The sequence below is a fragment of the Dioscorea cayenensis genome, chromosome 4 (genome assembly GCF_009730915.1).
Source record: "Dioscorea cayenensis subsp. rotundata cultivar TDr96_F1 chromosome 4, TDr96_F1_v2_PseudoChromosome.rev07_lg8_w22 25.fasta, whole genome shotgun sequence".
NCBI lineage: Eukaryota > Viridiplantae > Streptophyta > Magnoliopsida > Dioscoreales > Dioscoreaceae > Dioscorea > Dioscorea cayenensis.
In genome coordinates this window covers 5,266,459-5,288,339 of record NC_052474.1, presented here as the reverse complement: position 1 = coordinate 5,288,339, position 21,881 = coordinate 5,266,459, and the positions used below count along the sequence as shown (strand labels likewise).

At 32.1% G+C, this 21,881-nt stretch overlaps 1 protein-coding gene across 1 annotated transcript; it reads left to right on the top strand.

The window, feature by feature from the left end:
* Positions 1-11,569: 11,569 nt before the first annotated feature.
* Positions 11,570-15,084, top strand: LOC120259364. Its single transcript, XM_039266952.1, has 3 exons — positions 11,570-11,732; positions 13,685-14,182; positions 14,275-15,084. Exons 1-3 carry the CDS (start codon positions 11,651-11,653, stop codon positions 14,802-14,804), a joined length of 1,110 nt encoding a protein of 369 aa, XP_039122886.1. The 5' UTR covers positions 11,570-11,650; the 3' UTR covers positions 14,805-15,084.
* The last annotated feature ends 6,797 nt before the right edge of the window (positions 15,085-21,881 follow it).

The window sequence follows — 21,881 nt, the reverse complement described above, 5'->3', positions numbered from 1 at the left end:
AATATATATATCTATATATATTTGTCAAACTATATATATATTTGTCAATTTTTCCTTTCATTATTTGACACTTGATCCTTTACCTAATAAGGTATTTATATCCTATTGAATGACAAATCTTTTGATCCTTTAATACGGAATCCTTTACATAGATAAAGTATTTGTATCCTATTGAAAGCATAAGTGTGTTGAAAGATTAATATTTTCGTCCGTGTATGTCTAGAACTTTGACTTATTCACTATTTTTTTCAACATATATATACTCTTTCATTATCAACTTTAATGTGAAATTTAGAAAATGTTAAACCTAGTGGTGAGGGATCAACATCTCTTGGAAAAACAACATTAATAAAATCTGCATATTAGTCATCCATGGCCACTTGGGGTCCTTGTGAAAATTGTGTGATTAGATCTGTTTCTATTTTCCTTATCATGATATTTATCATGATATATATAGAGTTAGTTGGTTTTGTGTTTCATATGCTTGTTTATTTTTTATTTTTTAAGTTTTGTTAGTTGATCAATCTTATTGTCCTTCATTCTAATTTTCTTTATTATTTTAAAAATAATGATTTCTACTTTCAAAATAAAATAAAAATAGCATTAAATACAAAGCATATATGATCCTCTATAAAAGTTGTAGACTTTAAAATACCAATATAAATATATAAACTTGTTAAATACTTTTGGTTTGAATTATAGAAGACTTATACTTATATCATCATTAATGAATATAGTAAAAGTTGACTTTGCGATGCACAAGAATTGATTAATTTAATTACGATCACAAAATTTTGGTCGGCAGCCCTAATATAATAAAAAAAAATATAAAAGAATATTCTCCACTATTAAAAATTAATAAAGTATTTTGTGGATATTCATCCGATTAATTTGTTGGAGAAAAAACAATTCTAGAAAGTTAGGGTTAGGTGGAAAATATATATTGAATCATGCATGATAAAAGATAGGAAGTCAAATATATATGATGGTGCACTTGTGCTTGACTTTCCACTTTGGTTAATATAATCTAGTTGTGTTTTCTCATTAGATTCAGTGGGTAGATTTTATTTTTTTACTTTAATTTCTAGCTGCAAAAATAAAATATAGTATTTAATTTATGTCAAACATTTCTGGTTGCTTGGATTAAAGGCTGAGTTTATGTAAATCATACTTTTGAAATATGGGGGAAAAGGTGTTGAATTTTATTATGATATTGGTTTTTTTTTTATATATTATGAGGGTCATCACTAGTAGTGTTCGAATATTTTCACTCTTTACAAATATGTTAGAAGTTAGTGGTTGCTAGATTATTATGAGTTGTTGTTTTATTAACTGAAAGAATTCATTTTTTCTGGTTCCAATCTATTAAACTTTGACATGTGTCCATAATCACAATAAAAAAAATATAATAACATCACTTGGAACATGTGTCAAAATATGATAGGCTGGAATTAATCAATATATTTTCTAGTTCCAGAATCAGGGGAGATGAACTCAGATACTAATATGGGTCTTTCGTGTGCCGTGCGAAGTGGTGAAAGTTACAATTCTCATTCTAGGAATTAACTCATGAGAAATGTTGCATCCTTCTCACGGACGCCCATGAGGTGAGGGTGCGTTTGAGGCATTAACTCACGCGTAATAAAGATAATACATATGTTTGTTATATTTGTAAAACAATAATGATATCAAATTATAAACCTGTACATAATATTATTTATTAGTTTTTGAAAAAAAACATAAATAACCAAAAAGCTTTTGGTCAATGCTACTGACATCTTATATAAGGCATAGTTCATGGGACGTTCATTGCTTATTGCTTGAATTTAAAATACATTGGATATAATAATACCAAAGATTTCTAATTGTGAGAACGGACTTTATACCAATCCAATGAAAGCACATGAATGTACTGTCAAGCTAATGGTATCACATGCTTAGTATCTAACAAGAAAATTCAGGACAAGTGGAACCACATAACAGTGATACCATTAGCTTGGTCGGATAAATTATTAGCATCATACATGTGATGTCTTTATCTAATTGTGGAGAGCAATCATATAAATGACTAAATGAGCATGTTTTAAATACCTAGATGCATTTTACTTTAATATTTTTTCATTCAATGATATTTAATAATTTATTTTTTTTTAGAATTGTATATTGAAAAGCTTTGAAAGTTCATTGAATTCACCAAAGAAAACTCGACTTTTCAAATATGTAGGCTAGCAAGCAATCGATGGCATTGTAGTATATATGTTACTGTACCAGTTATTCACGTTATAGTATAACAATCGCCCATGTTTATTGTAAGAATCAATAATATTGTTATTATTTCATATACTAATATATATTTACAGCATTTGATTAAATTAATCAGAATTATTCATTTTTTTTAATGACTATAAATACCTCCTCATTTGTTTTAAATGAAATAGAAGAAAAATAGGTATAAAAAAGAAACGAAGTAGAAATAAGAGTGTTCAGTATATATTTTCTCTATTTATTTTTATATTATTTATATTTTTCAATATACTTATCATATATTTATGGAAATCGATATATATTTATATTAAGGATCACCTATTCGCAGCATTTACAATATATATAAAGCTAGTTATTAAAAATATACGATCCAACTAACGTTTAGAGTTTTATAAATCTCAATTATTTTTATTTTTCTATATGACAATTCTCCAAAAGTCCAAAAGTAGTCATCAAAGGTAGTCTTTAAGATATTAGTTAGGTTTATGAGATCCTTAGAAAGTCCAAAGAATCAGACAAGGATATTTGTCTCCAATTGCGAAAGTGATCATCATCAAATGGTTGAACATATATATATATATATATAAGATTACTGTAGGGCCTTTGCATTATTGGCAACATAGAGCATGTGCCTTTGCCTCATCTTTCAAATGTATCATCTTTGTCACTAACAGCCATACAAGAAGATAAGATTGAACATGCAGAAACCTCACTCTCTCTCTTTCATAATACAAGGGCTTAGGGTTTAGTGTTTAAGGGCTATCCATTTCTCTCTTATACCAAAGGCTTAGCCTAGAGTACAAGACTTTTATCTCTATACTGTATAGACTCTATTTATGTCTCTCTATAGTCTATATTGTTAAGAGCTTTTAGGGTTTAGTTTTTGTCTGATGGGTGTTAAAAGTGATTCAAAGACACATGCATGCATGATTGATGATGTCCAAAGTCCAAATTAAAACACGGTGATGTGTGTATTTGTTTTGTGATTGGAAAGAAGAGGAAAGATCCTTGTTTGTTTGTGTTGCATGATTGGTTAAAGGGATTTTTACATGTATACCCCATTTGCTTAAATACCCCCATAAAAATGATATTTGTTTGTATACCTCTACAAATCAATTATATTTACTTCTATGCCCCTATGGTTAAGTTGACTCTTAATGGTGTTAAATCAATGGATGAAATAAGGGTAAATTACCAAAATGGGTTTGCTTATATACCCCTCTAAATTTTTTTTTCTTCTTATTTTGTAGACATTACTCATTTCATTCAACAAATGACCATTATGAGTTTGTTAATATGCCCATCAAATTTTTTTTATTATATTTTATAGACTTAAATTATTTAAATTATAGATAAACAATATAATTTTTTTATATAAGCTTTAATTATTTTTAAAAATTATTAAAAATCCTGAATTTTTTAGTAAATTCATATTTTTAAGGTTTTTACAAACATTTCTAAAACATTTTACATTATCACATGCTCTTTACAAACACAACCTAAAAATAGGTAAAAATTACAACGTGTAACAATATATAACAAATAATTTCATACTATGGTTAAGGGTAATTGGATAATGTTAAAGGTAGTTAGATAATGTTAAGGGTAATTGGGTAATTTCATACTAAAAATAACAAATAATTTTATACTAAAAATTATGACCTTGGATGATATTAAGGGTAATTAAGTAATTTTATTAAGTTGGGTTAGGTGAGAAGTATGGTTAATTCCATAAACCCTAACGGTTGCTAACAGAAACTAACGGTAGGGATATATAAGTAAAAAAGTTAGTTTTATGAGGGTATGCAAGTAAATAATATTTTTATGGGGGTATTTAAGTAATTTCATGGTTTTGTAGGGGTATGCAAGTAATTTTTCCTTGGTTAAAAAATCTAGTGATATGCATGTTCAATTACCTTCCATTTCTAGGATTTTTCTCAAAAATATTTCCATTAACCTTTTTGATATCATTATTATTCTATTGAAGTTTTTAACTATAAGTAAATACCTAGAGAAAGAAACCGGACAGTACTGTTGTACTATTTTTTATTAAGAGATCAATTGGATATTATTATTATTTTATTATTATTATTTTACAAATAAATAATAAGTCCTTATCAAAAATAAATAACAAATGTCATATTTTAAAAAAAAATTTAAAAACATGCGTAGGTGTGTAGAATTAATACTTTAATATATATGTATTTTTATTTTACATGATTTTTAAGATTTGATCTCATGTTCTCATCAAAACGAATACTATGTATAAAAAATTTATTACAAAAGACCAAAAGACTATTAGTTATTAACTCTTTTTAACATCAATTAAATTTCATCATCCTCCGTTTCTTTTTAAAATAATTATAAATATATAATTATTATCTTTTGTTAATAATGTATTTAAGTAAATTTATATAAGATGAATATTGTACGGTGTGGAGTTTTTGAGAGGATAAATGAGATGATAACAATGATAAAAGTTTACATCATATCAATCATTTCTTTTGGTACCTTCTAAATTACTTTATCCAGTTACATATATGTATACTCAACAATACTAATTTTAATGTTTTTTTTACTTAATATGATTTTATAGAACTCTTTGTTAATTACAGTGTGTTTCAATCTTATTAATTTGTAATGTTTTTTCATCAATGCATTACCAACTTATCAATTTTCGTAAAAAAACAAAAAAAAAAACAAAAATTCTTGAATGTCTGTTTTGATCACGTCTTTGATATAAATTCACTATAATATATATATATATATATATAGATATATATGCACATATACAACTAAACAACAAGTTATCAGCCATAACTATTTGGACCATCTAATATATGTGTATACATATGTAGGAAAAAATACATTAATTAGAGATGCTTTTCAGAATTTATTGAAGATTATAAAGTGAGAAAATATATAGTAGCTCACTGTGAGGAGAGGTTGAGAGATAGAATTAGGTCACCAACTGAATTATATTCTTGAAACTTATTCCATTAATGTTGACAACGAGAATAACACAAATAAAGTTGGTATCTTTTCCTTTAATCAGAACTTTAGAGAACTTTAGTGAAATAAACCATCAAGAGAAGTTTCAATGAAATTCTTGAAAATTCAATGAAGAGGGAACCTTATACTTTGAATGTTGGAGGTTTAGTCTCACTTGTTCTTTGAAGTCCAATGAGAAACGTAGGAGGGGCCACCAACCAACCAAACTTATGAATTTGATCTCTTTAATGAACTATGTTCATTAATTGTAAAGAAGCTTTTAAACTTGTTACTATTCTCCATCACAATATCTTAATTTTCAATATTGTAAATAATTTTTCAAGGTTATTGTTAGTTTTCCCGCTTTTATTTTTCACTTATTTGACAATAATACGAATAAATTATTGTTTCTTTAATTATAAATATAGAAATAGCATGAAGCATATAATTATTGATTATTGAAACATCTTTTTAATGAAAAAAAAAACTAATTTCACAACTAAGAATGATCTCCTCTGGGCGCATGAAATACTTAAAAAAATCCGCACACACACTCTGGTATGTAGCCTATTATTATCAATAAATAAATAAATAAATAATAATAATAATAATAGAAAATTGTATATATTTGTATACACTTTTTTTTTTGTGTGTGGCTTTACATTGGTATGCAATATTAGTGCAAAGAATTAAAATAAAAAATATGATCAACATTTGCTTATCTATTTGGTGAAAATTATAAGAAGGCTTGTGGTATTTTCTCATATTAATAATAAGTATGAGTTGGGCCAAGTTCTGGATGCCCATAACTTGAAGCCTAAACCTTGAGAAATGGCTCTCAATGTAGAAATGCATACACATATTTATAGTATCATTTTAGATTTTATCTTAAAATGATATGTTTCATTTTAGATTTTATCTTAAAATGATATGTTTCATTTTAGATGAAAAAGAATTTGGTCATTTGTATTTTTTTCTCTTTATCAATGAATTATAGTTTGTCTATTTATTTTGAATAGTTGAAATACATATATAAATTGAAGGAATTAATAATTTATAAAAAAAAAATATAAACTTCTTAAAATTTTAATATACCAAAACAGTCAAAACGCATGTATGTATTAAGAAAATATAAACAAACAAAAAAAAATTGAAGCATAAAAACCTAAAACAAAGTCAAAAATTTTGTGAAATTATTAAGAGTCTCAAAACTTAACATCTATATAATAGCATGCAACCAATCCAAAAAATAATAATGCATTCATATGGAGAAACAAATATCAAAACTATCTAGATGAAACAATGAAATTAATAATCACCACTTCATAAGATGATTGGTTACTTCATTCCCCTCATAGCTCAAAGAACGAGAGTTTAAATTCTACATGTGATTTGTTCACATTTCTCTAAAAAATAATAAAAAAAAAATTGATAAAATTAATTTAACTTATATATTGAACCTCAGTTTATTTATTTGTTTCATTATTTTAATTTTTTAACAATTTAGATAAATTAACAAAACTCCTAATGATATTTACACTATCATGCAATTTAATTTGTTCTTACCTACAGACTATTAATCAAACTTGTATCATCACTAGAATAATATGTCACATGTTTTTTTAACAGAATAAATAAATAAATCACAATTATTAAAAGAAAAAGTTAAAAAATACTTCACAAGAAGATAAGAGGACCAATATTCAGATTCCAATATAAAAACACTTTTTACATTTCATATTATTAGTCTTAGATCCCAATTCAATGATGGAACAAGTGTCATTAATTCATCCTGAAACTTCAATTTATTGTATAAACTAATCACTCACATTGTGTTCATTAATATAAATATATATATATATATATAAATAGGTACCAACTCTAGTAATAAGTTCAATGCATGTGGAACAACATGATATAAAATCAAGTCCTTAGCCACTGCATGTTCATGTGCCTAGACACACCATGTGCTAAGTGCTAACTTCAACCATCCTGATATTATTCCTGAAACATTGCTACTAATTATGCCACATGGTTTGCTTCTTTTTATGCATATATTTACATGAGATCCTCATCTCTACATGTTTCTACTCTTTTAAATATTTCTTTGCCTTTTTTAAAATTTAAAAAAACATATCATAATCATAATTTTTATATGATTTATTTCTTTGTCAAATCAAATGTCTTATAACTATATATTTTATATCTGAGCTTCAAGAAATTTGTGGCCATTAAACAATGAAGAGAAATTTCACAAGAGAGACATGGAGGATTGGATGGTGGAAAAGAAAGAAAAGTTAAGGGTTATATAGAGAAGTTGTTCATTTTTGTTTTTTTGTTTGTCTATTCAAAGTTAATGGTCATTCAAGTGGTTTGGATGCTTAGTGATCTTTCACTAGATTTTGATGTTCTCAATTTATGGCTGAGATTGTTATATTATTAAATAGAAAATAATTTGAAGTTCATTTAGGTGTAAAATATTAGGACAAAGTTGTGAGTCTGAGTTTATTTGTGGGGTCTCTCACATTGAAACCATGTTAAGGGTTCATGTTTTGCTGTAAAAGTCCATTTTGGATAAATTTATAGAACTTCCCCAAAAAAATATTTACGACTTTTAATCAACATTCACTTTTTACCATTAATTTTTTATAATAAAAAGATAAATCACAGTTTTGTCAAAAAACTAATAACTGGTATGGATGAACAAAGTAACTAATACAAAAATATAAAACACCAATGCAGAGTCACAGACAAATAAACCGGAATGAAGATCCCATATTCGGTGGTGTATGTGGGTCCCGATAAATAAATAAATGAAAAAAAATACACATTGCATCCAATAAACAATCATCAGAGAGGTGGATTATCCATCCATGGTGCAACAGTGGCTACCAAAATGCGGATCATTAAAATGAACCAAATCTCAAAGATTTAGAGGAGCCATTTTGCATTAAAAGGAAACATGATGCAACAGTGCATAATGGGCAGTTTCATTATCATTGTCCTCATCAATAACATTGTGAGTTTTTTTTTTTTAATTTAAAAATAAAATGAGTTACCACCAATTAGTACCAAATTCTTGCATAGGACATTTATTTCGGGGAGGACCTGAATTGAATTCCATGTTCACACAAAATGAGGGCACGGAATAATGTTGAGTTTTGCTTCATACACGTGCACGTCCCTGATAAATGTTTATCATCACTATAAAAAAAATAAATAAATATAAAGAGTTAAAATGAGTTACATATATTATTTATTATCAAAATATATTAATATAGCGCGAGACTATTTTTAAATAATATTCTTTTTATTAATTTGTATATCAGGGTCTGTTTTTGGAATGGAGAAGTGTCCAACCAATTAATCAACAATTGGAAACAAAGACAACAACTACTTAAAAAAACAGAAATATCACTGTTCACAAATCATATGCACAGAGCCATAGACTTATCCTAAGTTTTCTAAATAATTTGCCCCATTTGGATTTATATCTTACTTTGTACTATTCTTTAAATAATATTAAATTTCATTTAAATCTCAAAAATAAAAAAAATCAAAATCAAAATTTCAAGCCAGAAATAAAAAAACAAATAAATAATAATTCAATAATAATAATAATAAGAGGAAAAAGAAAAAAGGACCAGATGGTCAAGATTGTGCCACGTCAGACAGAAGAGGTCGGCAGATACGTCCAAAAAGGAAGGGGCTATTCTAATAGCTGCGCACGCTAGCGGGGCCCACGAATCAGAGGGCTCTGATAGGATGGGGCCCATGAGTGTGCCCCAGTATAGATTGGATTCGGCCCACCAAGTGGGATCCACGTAAGAGTAAGGCCATAAGTTGGGTTTTTTCATTGTGAAAGCCCAAAAGGCCCATTTGAAGGGACCGGGCCGAGAGGATCGCGGGGGTTGGTCTGGTTAGTAATGGAAAAGACCCAAAGCCCCACATCGTGGGCTGTTCCTCTACCACCCCACACGCTTTCAACTGCCTCTCTCGTCTTATCTCTTTCTCCCTCCTTACCAATGCCCATTTCTGTCTTTTTACCACTTTAACCAGATTATTATTATTATTATTTTAATTATTTTTCTGATTTTTTTTGATATTCTTATTATTAATTGTGCATATATTTCATAAAGTCATATCTATTTTTTCCAATTAATAGAGAATGATTAATAACTTCTTTTACCATTTTAAGGCTTTTACCATTTTACCCCAATCCAAACACAAACTTTAATTGGAACCTTGCCCAACCATGACTCATTATCTGGCAAGATATTAAAAGGTCACAAGACTCATAACCGAATCCAATCAAGCTAAAAAATTTGTCCCCTTCCATCACATCACCAATTGAACCTTTTAAGGATTAGTTATTTAAAATTAGCACATTATTATTATTATTATTATTATTATTATTATTATTGGTAATATTTTTTAAGAGCTGGGAACAATTGCATGTTGGCTAACAGAAAAGCACATGGCTCTTAACTCATGTGAGAACCTTGATTCCCCCACCAAATAATTTCTCTAATTTTGCATTAGGAGTTAGGACAAAGTTATAATAATATAATAAGATAACTTGGTCCTATATAAATAATTAGAAGCACAAGCATGCTTGTGATTGCTGCTGCTGCTGCTGCTGCTGCTTTTTGTTGCTCTTTGGACTCTTCTCGGAACCTTAATCCCAACTGCCTACAAATATTATTCTATCAATGTTTGATGTTTGTTAATTATTAACAAATTAATTGTGATACTATGTTGGATGAACTCAATATAGATTTAATTATTATTAATTAATATTGTATTTGTGCACATAAACTTGGATGATATGTTCGCTTGGTGCTTAATTTGAATATTAGAAGCGTGCTTCGGCTTGCTGCTACTTCCATGGACATTTGGTTTCTTCCAAGATCCTTACACAATATAAACCCTAAACCATCCCTTATATTTGTGTATATATAGAAATATGCTTTAAAAGAAATTATATATTGATAAAAAATATTAATTATTTATCAATATATATATCGACACTAGGGGGCGTTTGGATCACAGATTGAGGGCTTGGGAATGGGAATCTCATTCGCAGCCCTGTCTAATGTCGAGAAAAAGGCATGAGTTGCCTCCAGTGCATGGGAAAAGGATTACTTTCCCATGAGAGGATCCTATTCCACCCAAAAAATGGGGAGAAGTATGCTTAGTTATAAAAATTACTAATATACCCCTAGCATATATAATTACATATTTATATATTTTAGCTTTATTTATTAAAATAATTTAATTAAATTATTTTGGGAAATTAAAAATTAAAAATAAATAAAAATTTAATTAATTTAATTAAACGTATTTAATGATATTAACTAATTTAATAAATATATAATTGTTAAATAAATTATTAAGATTAATTATATAATTATAATATATTGAAATATATATTTATATTATAAAAATAATTAATAATAAATAATGTTAAATATTTTCATTAAACATAATCTATTATTTTATATAATATCATATTATTTATATACAAGGGTATTGATGTAATTTTATTACATCCTACCTTTTCACTTTTTTTATTCTCAATCCTTATTCCCTTAAACCAAACGCATTATTCTCATTCCCCTTATTCCCATTCACATTCCTCTTCTTTTTTTATTCCCCCTATTCCCATTCCTATTCCGCAATCCAAACGGGCCCTAGGTGACAAGTCTTTTTATTTAAAATTTAAATCATAAACGGGTAGAGATATAAAGAGCATTAAAATCTTACACAAAGAACTCGAATAAGTCAAACAACTATTGATAAATATAAATATATACATATATATTAGATATTTCTCTCATTCAAACTGGGTTTAGAATTTTTAGAAAATTATAGAAAAAAATATTTATATACATCACATTAAATAAACTGTTTCATTGATGAGGGAAAATGACGAATATGCCCCGGAGGAGGATAACGCCAAATAGGAGAGCAGAGTGAACTAAATAGGGAATTCGAATTCCCTTTTGCCGGGAAAGCTGGGAAACGGGAAACCATCCTCGTAAATTCGTAATAGCCACGTGGAGCGGCACGTGATTCTGGACAGCTTTTGTCCCTAACCGACGAGGGTCATCACCGTCATTTCACTATCAAATTCAAATCTTAAAAACACATAAGACACGTGGCAGCCCTTGAAGACCGAGAAGTGCATTAGCTGTTCAATGCTCCTTCTCCGCGTGGCATTTACGTTATTAACAGCAAAGCCTGGGGGGAGTTATGTGAAGCTCTTTCCATATAAACCATTGCCCCTGTCCTCCTTCTCGACCACCTCTCCCCCCCCCTCTCTCTCTCTTTCCCTTGATCGAGCTCGAGTTCTCTTTGAATCTCTTCGTCTTCTTCTTCTTTGTAATAGACGATGATGCTTCGCTTCAGTTCTTCGATCTTCTTGCTTCTATTAGCCATTGTTAATGTGGGTTTCGCAGCCAAGATTAAGGATGGTGAGATACTCGACATCGTTTTCTAGATTTTTATTCTTTGGTCACTTGCAAGCATTTTTCTTGTCTTTTTTTGTGTTTTTTTTGCGTATTTTTTGTTTTTTTGTTTGTTATTTTGGTCGGGGTTGAAGCAAGTTGTGTTTTTTTTTTTACGCGTCCATGCAGTGATAGTTTAATGGTGTTTATTCCTACTTTCCTTTTTTCCCTACATCTCACAATTGATTCGAATTCCGAGATGTTTTTTTTTTCTTTCTTGGTGATTCATTGATTGAAATTGATTTCACTGTTGGGTTGGATTATTTATTAGTTTTGCGGAAGGTGAGTAGAATAATTAAATTTTTCAGGTTGGGATTTAATGAGTGAAGTGCTGGATCTGTACATGTTTATGAGGAACATATGTTTCCTCATTTATTTCTCCTTTCATAGTTGTCATGTGCTGCAGCAGAGCTCATGGTCCATAGAATGGTAACTAGTAACTACTGTGTAGGAACTGGAAAAAGCTAACAGGATTTTGGGCCACTAGTGATATATAGTTTGGCTCGTATCGTGTTGCAACAGAGTTTACATACTGACTGGGAAAAGTTATTACTTTTGGGGTACTTGTGAAGATTTGGCCTAAAAGTAGGCAAAAAGATCCCTTTTTTACCCTTTTTTTTACAACTCTTTAGAGAAGACTAAATATATCTCGTTTTGCTGAGAGTTGTGTCTGCGCTTTGAAGTTGAAAGCACTTGAAAGCTATGTATGGCTTTTGTATTTTGGTAGTATGTCTCTACCGAGTTTAGCCATGGGTTCACAAAGACATCTAGAATTATTGATGCGATGGAATTTGGTTAGAATGGTTCATGCTTCAATGCTTAAACCACTTTCGTGATGGTCCAGATTTTATTCCCATAAAAGCAATTGGTCTCCTTTATTTCACTGTAATGTTTCCTGCTGAAGGGCATGAGCACATGATGCCAGATGGATTATAGTCCACAAACTTCTTATCAGTGTCTTGTTTCAGTTGTAGGTTTAGTTATTAATCTATGCATGCACCTAATGGTCAGCTGGAGGAATCTTAGAATTACATCTATGAGATCTAATATATGTTCGTCTGTATTGAAGGTTGGCCTGTCTTTTAGATTTAGCTCACAAGATGAAAAGCATAAAGTACTATGAGAGTCTATACAGTCAGAATGTATCATAATCCTTTCCACTAACTTAGAGTCTGGGGACGCCAGGCCCGGTGTCCATCAATTTTGGCAGCATCTGTGTCCTGTATCTCTAAAGTCCTCTGTGCATTCAGATCTTTTGTTTTATTGGACAAAGCACTGGGGTGAGCAGTAGATAATCTGTAGGATGGGGAATTTAATTATTTATCACGAAGTTGAAGTTCTATGTGAGGGACACTCACATGACTCGCAGGCATGCATGATAACACCTCACTTGCTTAAATAGTCATCCTGATATACAAGGGGCTAGTCAATCTATGATCTTTTATTTTGTTTTGAGTTTCAAAGAAGAAGGTTAAGCAATCTGTTGTTAATGAATTGATCTATTTCTCTTTATGGCTGAGATTTCTGCTACCTAATTTTGTCCAACATAGTATGGCAAATAGCTTGTCTTTTGAGGGTCTCTATCATATCTCGTTTCCACAATTTATTAGTCATTCACCTACCGTTCACCCTTCATTTTTAATAACGGCAATTTGCTTAGAATGCCATACATCTCATTTGTTTTTTCTTTATGAGGAAACTACTAATTGAGGTTGTTGTCTATTTATCAACTTGTTTTTTTACTTTTCTACATACCGTTACAAATTGTTACCGCAAATCCTTTTTACTGTATTATCATATTATGAGATTAGGCCATTAATTGTATCCAACAATTCAAATAAATAGAACAGTATGTGAAATCTAGTCAATATTTTCTGAAGCTTGCTAATCGAATAACAAACAATATTTCATTCATCCAGGCTTGTTGCCGAATGGCAACTTTGAGTTAGGCCCAAAGAAATCTGAGCTAAAAGGCACAGAGGTGATAGGACGGCACGCCATACCAGAATGGGAAATCACTGGCTTTGTGGAATACATCGAGTCCGGACACAAGCAGGGTGACATGCTACTGGTTGTACCAGAAGGGTACTACGCCATTCGACTGGGCAACGAAGCCTCTATCAAACAGAGGTTGAATGTGACCAAGGGAATGTACTACTCCATCACCTTCAGTGCCGCCCGAACATGTGCTCAGGAGGAACAGCTTAACGTGTCGGTCACTCCTGACTTCGGTGTACTTCCAATGCAGACCATGTATAGCAGCGATGGCTGGGACATCTATGCTTGGGCTTTCCAAGCAGAATTCGAGCTAGTAGATTTGGTGATCCACAACACCGGCCAAGAGGAGGACCCTGCCTGTGGTCCTCTTATCGACTCTGTTGCCATTAGGATACTCTATCCTCCCAAAATGACCAGCCGTAAGTCTTATATATGTATACATGTCTAAGGACACTCTTTTATTCCATCAGTTTAAACTTTTGCTCTAACACAGTTTAAATTGATGAAACAGAAAACCTGATGAAGAATGGAGACTTCGAGGAGGGGCCATACTTCTTGCCTAACACTAGTTCAGGTGTTCTAATTCCTCCCAACATTGAGGATGATCACTCTCCCCTCCCTGGTTGGATGGTAGAATCTCTCAAAGCAGTCAAATACATCGATTCCGATCATTTCTTCGTCCCTCAAGGCAAGCGGGCAATCGAAATCGTTGCAGGAAAAGAGAGTGCTCTTGCCCAAACAGTTCGTACCATCCCTGGAAAAACATACACTCTCACATTCTCCGTTGGAGATGCTGGCAATGCCTGTGCTGGCTCAATGATTGTAGAGGCTTTCGCATCTCGTAGCACGGTAAAAATTCCATATGAATCAAAAGGCACAGGTGGCTACAAGCGTGCTGTGCTCAAGTTCACTGCAGAGGCTGCTCGCACCCGCATTGTTTTCTTTAGCACTTTCTATCACACTAAGACTGATGGTTCACTCTGCGGGCCAGTGATCGACGATGTGAAGTTGCTCAGTGTGCGCAACCCGCTGCGCCTGTGATTTCATTTGGTCAGTCACTGCATGTGTGCATGATGCGTGTGCACAAGAGAAGAAGAGTCAATGTTTGCAAGAGAATCAATTATGCAGGCTTTATACAAATCAATAGTAATTTATGTGTGCGAGAATGTGTAATTCTAATTAACGTTGTGAGATGTTGATGTACTTCTCATGTATGAGAGTAGTAGATGGTCTTGTGTTATGGTCACAGCTTCCTCTGCTGTGCTTTTACCACTGTTTCCACATGAAGGTCATATATATATATCCAATATCTATTTTTTTACATCCTTGTCCCTTATATATATATATATATATATATATATATATATATATATATGTTAAGAATATATGTTATAAATGTAAAGATAGTAATAAGAATAGAAAGCCACAGTATTTACCAAAAACCCAAAAACCTTGAAGAATTAAGTTCTTCTTTTTCTTTCTTCTTTTATTTCTCTCTTTTCTTTCTCTTCTCTATATCCCAAAGTATACAAAATGGTTACAAGAGTTGAATGAACGGCCAGGATCGATTCGATCCGACGGTCCAAAATACCCTGGTTGGTGGAATAGTAACAGTACCAGCGGCTGCTACAGTGTTGCGGCTGATACAGTAATCTCTAGAAGTTGCTATAATAATGTCAGCTGCTACAGTGAAATTGCTACAGTATGCATCCATTAAAATATTTGTTTATAATACTCCCCCTTGGATGCCTACGACCAAAGGATATGCCTCGTTAAAACCTTGCTAGGAAAAACCCAGTGGGATAAAAACCTAGCTAAGGAAAAAGAGTACACTATCCTTGGTACATTTGAATGTTACTGCCTCATTAAAAACCTTACCTCGGAAAAACCCATTGGGACAAAAACCTTGGCGAAGGGAAAAAGAGTACAGTCTCCCCCTCAAATAAATAACTTTTAACTTATATCGGAAGTACTTACATCCTTAAGTCTTCTCATCCCGATTTTGTATATAAGTCTTTGGTGAATGCATTTAGGAAGTGATTTTGTGAATAGATCAGCTTGATTCTCACTGGATTGAATCTTTTGAACTTCAATAACGCCTTCTTTCTGGAGATCATGAGTGTAGAAAAATTTTGGTGATATATGTTTCGTTCTGTCACCTTTAATATAACCTCCTTGTACGTATTTGAGAAATACAAGCACTATTGTCTTCATAAATTACTGTAGCATTTGTTGTATATGCCCAATCATAGATCGTAACCATTGGCATTCACGACTTGCTTCATGAAGAGCTAGAATTTCAGCATGATTTGATGAAGTAGTTGTAAGAGTTTGTATTGTGGAACGCCATGAGATAGCTGTACCATTGTAAGAAAAACATGTATCCGATCCCGAGATCGCCTTTGTGAGGATCGGACGGATACCCAAAGATCGCAGAAACACCGTGAGGTTGGATGAAGACTCATGTTAAACCCAGATCTGTAGTTCCTCGTAAATAACGTAGCACATCTTTTACTCCTTTCCAGTGTCTTCGTGTCGGTGTAGAACTGTATCTCGCTAGAAGATTTACTGCAAAAGCTATATCTAGTCTGGTATTATTTGCAAGATACATTAATGCACCGATTGCACTTAAATATGGAGTTTCTGGACCAAAAATGATCTCTCCTTCTTCCGGTGGGCGAAATGGATCTTTCTCGAACATCAAGAGTTCGGACGACCATCATGGGCGTACTCGATGGATAAGCCTTCTCCATATTGAATCTCTTCGAAAGACCTTTTTACAGTATAGGGTTGATTGATGCACAAATATTCCCGAGGATAAGTGCTCGATTTGTATACCCTAGACGCAATTTGGTCTTTCCCAAATCTTTCATTTCAAATTGTTTTTTCATATATGATGCTGCAGTTGCAATTTCAGAAGGAGTGTCTACAAGATTTAAATCATCCACATATACTGCTATCACAACAAAAACCGTTAGTATAACTTTTTAATAAACACACATGGACATATATTATCATTTTGGTACCCTTCTTTTTATAAGATATTCATCGAGACGGTTATACCACATCCGTCCGGATTGTTTTTAACCCATAAAGATATCTCCGTAATTTAATAGAGTATAAATGATGATTATTTGTAATGTTTGTTTTTCTATATCCTTCGAGGGATTTTTCATATATATGTCATTTTCAAGTAATCCATACGAGATATCTCTGTGACAACATCCATCAACTACATATCTAATTTATTACTCATCGCCATGGCAATTAAAAAAATCGAAAAAGTAATTCCATCCATTACGTGAGAGTATGTCTCTTCATAATCAATACCGTGCATTTGAGAAAAAACCTTGAGCAACCGGGTCTTGCTTTGTATCTCATAATTTGATTATTTTCATTTCTTTTTCTCACAAACACCCATTTATAACCGATCTGGTTTTTATCCCTTACGGTGTTGGCACTATCGACCCAAACACCTCACGTTTTGATAGGGAATTTAGCTCGACTCGGATAGTTTCTTTCCATTTTGGCCAATCATTTCTTTTGTCGACATTCTTCAATGGATCGTGGCTCGGATCATTATCGGATTTATTTCTATATCTCGTAGCCACATTGTAGATGAATATATCATTTATTTCGGTCTCATGCCGATTCAATCTTTGACCATCATCTACATAGCAAATTGAATTTTCAACATTTTCGTAAAATATCATCCCCATTGATTCTTCATTAACTTGTTACGAGGGTTTTATAATTTCCTCTCCCTTTTCACATGGGAGATCCTTATCTTTATTTTTTTCTCGCTTCCTTTTTCTAGGAGCTGAATCTTTGGCACCAATTGGTCTTCCACGTTTTTGTCGTGGTTTATTTTCTACTTGATTTTCTTTCAATGGATTCTTAGGAATCTCAATTCTTGCGAGGGAGCATTGACAAATTTGGGTATATATGATTTAGTTACCATTTTAGTATCAGTGAATGCATTAGGTATTTCATTTGCAATATTTTGCAATTTAATTATCCTTTGAACTTGAAGTTCACATTCATTGGTACGAGGATCATATGTATGTAATCGTGATGCATTCCATTCAATTTCTTTTTGGCTCATTTTTGAGTAATCATTTCTCCCCTAATGCAGGGGAAGGCGACTTCATCAAAATGACAATCTGCAAATCTTGCGATAAATACATCCCCCGTTAATGGTTCTAAATATCGTATAATTGAAGGGGAATCATAACCAACATATATACCAAGTCTGCGTTGTGGACCCATTTTTGTACGATTTGGTGGTGGTATTGGCACATATACTTTGCACAACCAAATATTCTTATATATGAAATATCGGGCTCTTTACCCATAACAAGTTGGTGTGGTGAATATAAATTACATGCGAGTGGGTCGGATCCAGTATTAAAAGTCTGCAGCATGCAAAAATAGCATGACCCCACACACTTGTAGGCGGTTTCGTCCTTAATAACATTGACTGGGCAATAATCTGGAGTCTTTTAATTAATGACTCCGCTAACCCATTTTGGGTATGTACATGAGCTACTGGATGCTCAACATGTATTCCAACTGCCATACAATAATCATAAAATGATTTTTGATGAAAAATTCACCGAGCATTATCAAGACGAATTGTCTTTATGGGATAATCTGGAAATTGTGCTTTAAGCCTGATAATTTGTGCCAATAACCTTGCAAATGCTACATTCCTTGTAGATGCAGTGAAACATGGGACCATCTAGTCGATGCATCGATTAAAAACCATAAAAATACCTAAATGGTCCACATGATGGATGTATTGGTTCACAAATGTCTCCTTGTATTCTTTCTAAAAAAATTTAGGAGATTCACCCGATCACCTTTGTTATAGAAGGTCCGGTTATTAGCTTTCCCATTGAACATCTCTGAACATGCATATTCATTATGTGTTAGGATTTTATAATCCTTCGAGTGGGTGTCCATGAGAACTAGTAATAATCCGGCGCAACATAATAGCACCCTGGATATCCAAGTCTTTCATGCCATATTTTTAAATATCTCCGGGTCATTAACCTTCCGGGTTAATACCGTATGTGATTCCATCACTTTAATACGTGTAAAATATAATCCTGAGGATATACAGGGAAAGCTTTCAAGTACACGTTTTTGGCACGAAATAACTTGTGTAATATAAAGATATTCTTTTCCTACCTTATCAACGGTCTCTAAATGATATCCATTGAGACGTATATCTTTAAAGCTTAAAAGGTTCCTCCTAGACTTAGGGGAATAGAGAGCATTTTTTATCTGCAAGGATGTTCCATTTGGCAACATCAATGCTGTTTCTCCAGAACCTTTAACCAGGTCTGATGACCCTACTATTGTGGCTATATATGCCTTTCTCATTGATAAGGATATAAAATATATTTTTCTTGTCAAAATAGTATGCGTTTTCCCGCAATCAATAATGCATTCATCATCAGCCATATTCTAACAAAACAAAAGAAAAACATAATTTAATAAAACATAAAGACATATTACAAACTGTCTATAAGGAAATCTGACATATCTAAATATGTATTTTCAGTTACATTTAAATTATTTATGGAATTATCTTCAATTGGATCAACTATGGGGTTGTCAGCAAAATTTGTCTCAATATCTTTACCTTTCTTGTTTTTAAGTGATTCTTGGTAAAGATGGACAAAATGTTTTGGGGTCCTGCAAATTCTGGACTAATGACCTTCCAGGTCACAACGATAGCATGTATCTTTCTTTGTCTCTAACCCCATCTTGTGGCTTTGTTGCTTCTGTTGATGTACATCAATTCTGTTATCGCGTGGTCCGATATTATTTCGGCCCCCACCACGACCGCATAGTCATCGACCACCATAATTTCCTCGTCCACCGCGGTTTTTAAAACCAGTACCGCGACCACGCCATCTTCTTTGCCCAAAATTAATTTCTGGCAGTGGTGCTGATCCAGATGGTCGAGATTGATGATTCTGCATCAACAATTCATTGTTTTGCTCCGCCACAAGGAGACAAGAAATTAATTCAGAGAATTTTGTAAAATTCTTTTCTCTATATTGTTGTTGTAATATAACATTTCGTGCGTGAAATGTTGTAAACGTTTTTTCGAGCATCATTCCTTCTGTCACTGTTTCTCCACAGAGACGTAGTACTGAAACAATTTTAAATAGCTTGGAATTATATTCTTGCACGCTTTTAAAATCTTGAAACCTGAGGCTTGACCAATCATTGCGTGCTTTGGGCAAGTAGACCATTCTGAGATGTTCAAATCTCTCTTTTAATGATAACCACAATTCCTGTGGATCCTCAATGGTCAAGTATTCATTCTTCAGGCCATCATCAATATGATGCCTTATAAATATTAAGGCCTTCGCCTTATTATCACTAGCCTCATTGTTATTAGCCTCAATAGTTTTACTCAGGTTTCTTGCTTTCAGATGGAGTTTGATATCGAGGCTCCAGGATATATAATTGCTCCCCGAGATTTGAAGGGCCTCAAATTCTCTTTTTCCAATATTTGTCATTTTCTCTTCAAAATAATAATACAGCATGTAATTAGAATAGAGAGTAAAGCATTTATACTGTTCATATATACGGTACTGTTCATGTACGATACTATTCATGTATACGGTACTGTTCATACGCTGCAATTATTGCAGCATTGGGAATTAAAATTTGTTTGAAAGTGATTATAATTTAAAAGGGAAGAAGAAGTAAAAATAGGGGAGAGAAGAAAATAGGGGGCCGACGGAGAAAAGCCGGCCGAGTTGCCGACGGAGAAAAGCCGGCCGAGTTGCCGACGGAGAAACTCGAAGGGGCCGGCGAAGTAGTGAGAAGGGCGTCGGAGAAGAGAAAAAGGGGCCGACAGATCTTTACCAGGTTTTGTCAACGATCGCCGGAGAGAGGGTTGCCGTGAAAACTTAGGAAAAGATGATGCTTGATAATTTGGATTTGATGGAAAACCTCATTGTAAAAATAATATTATTGTTTTTCTTGTTTATTTTAAAAGTACTGGCAATATTAGCCTTAGTGGCTTTAGTACTGTATGTTTTTTATGTATGCTTCTAAGAAAATCTTATGCATTGTTGACTGAATAAAATGTATGGTTTGCTAGTATTATATTACCTGTCGATCCTTCCTGCATTCAGTGTTAGAAATGGATTCCACAGTGTTGCGGCTGATACAGTAATCTTTAGAAGTTGCTATACTAATGTCGGCTGCTACAGTGAAATTACTACAATAGGCATCCATTAAAAATATTTGTTTATAACAATATATAAGTTTTCTTAGTACTTGCGCATAATTTATTGAAATCTTTATAATTATTTTCTTTTAAATAGATTTGTGTTTTGAAAAATTGATATTACTTGTCTTAATGTTCCTCTGCTCTTTTAATCTCCTCTTTTGAAATTTAAAGCACTTTTGAACAGCAGCTCTTTTTATTCTTATCCTCTTTTGAAAGACAACCTTTGAATAAAGAGTTCAAGGAATTTTTTTTTCCTATCCTGTTTTTGGGGCAAAAGCATGGGATTTTAAGGAGGTGGTATATTATGCTAAATTTTAAACCCATTATATATATATTGACAAGTAGACAAATCATCCTAAATATATACTTTGTATTATTATACTTTACTTATTTATTGGAGAGCAAAACTCTCAACCTCAACTTTTAAATCTATTTTTTTTTTTAAATTCTCAATTATTTTTATAAAAATCAAGTGTTTTGATTGTTCGACTATTATTGTTGTGGTGTACCAATGTTTATATGTAGTAGAAGATCATGCGTTAAAAAATCATCTATACATTTACCCTATTCTATGTTTATTTTATTTAATATAATACTTAATGGTATTTTTTTGTAAAAAAAAAATTGTTGACGTCTAAGCGAGTAGAATTCGATACAAATACTGATATTTCTGTGAAAAACTCAAACATACTCTTCTAAAGTTACATACGCAATTGTACATTTTTATAAAGCCATTTATGCATACACAATTGTACATTTTCATAAAGCCATATATGCACTCACATTAATATACTCTTGAGGTTGATCAATGGATTTCATACTCAGCCCAAAAAAATTTCAGCCTATGATAAAGGAGC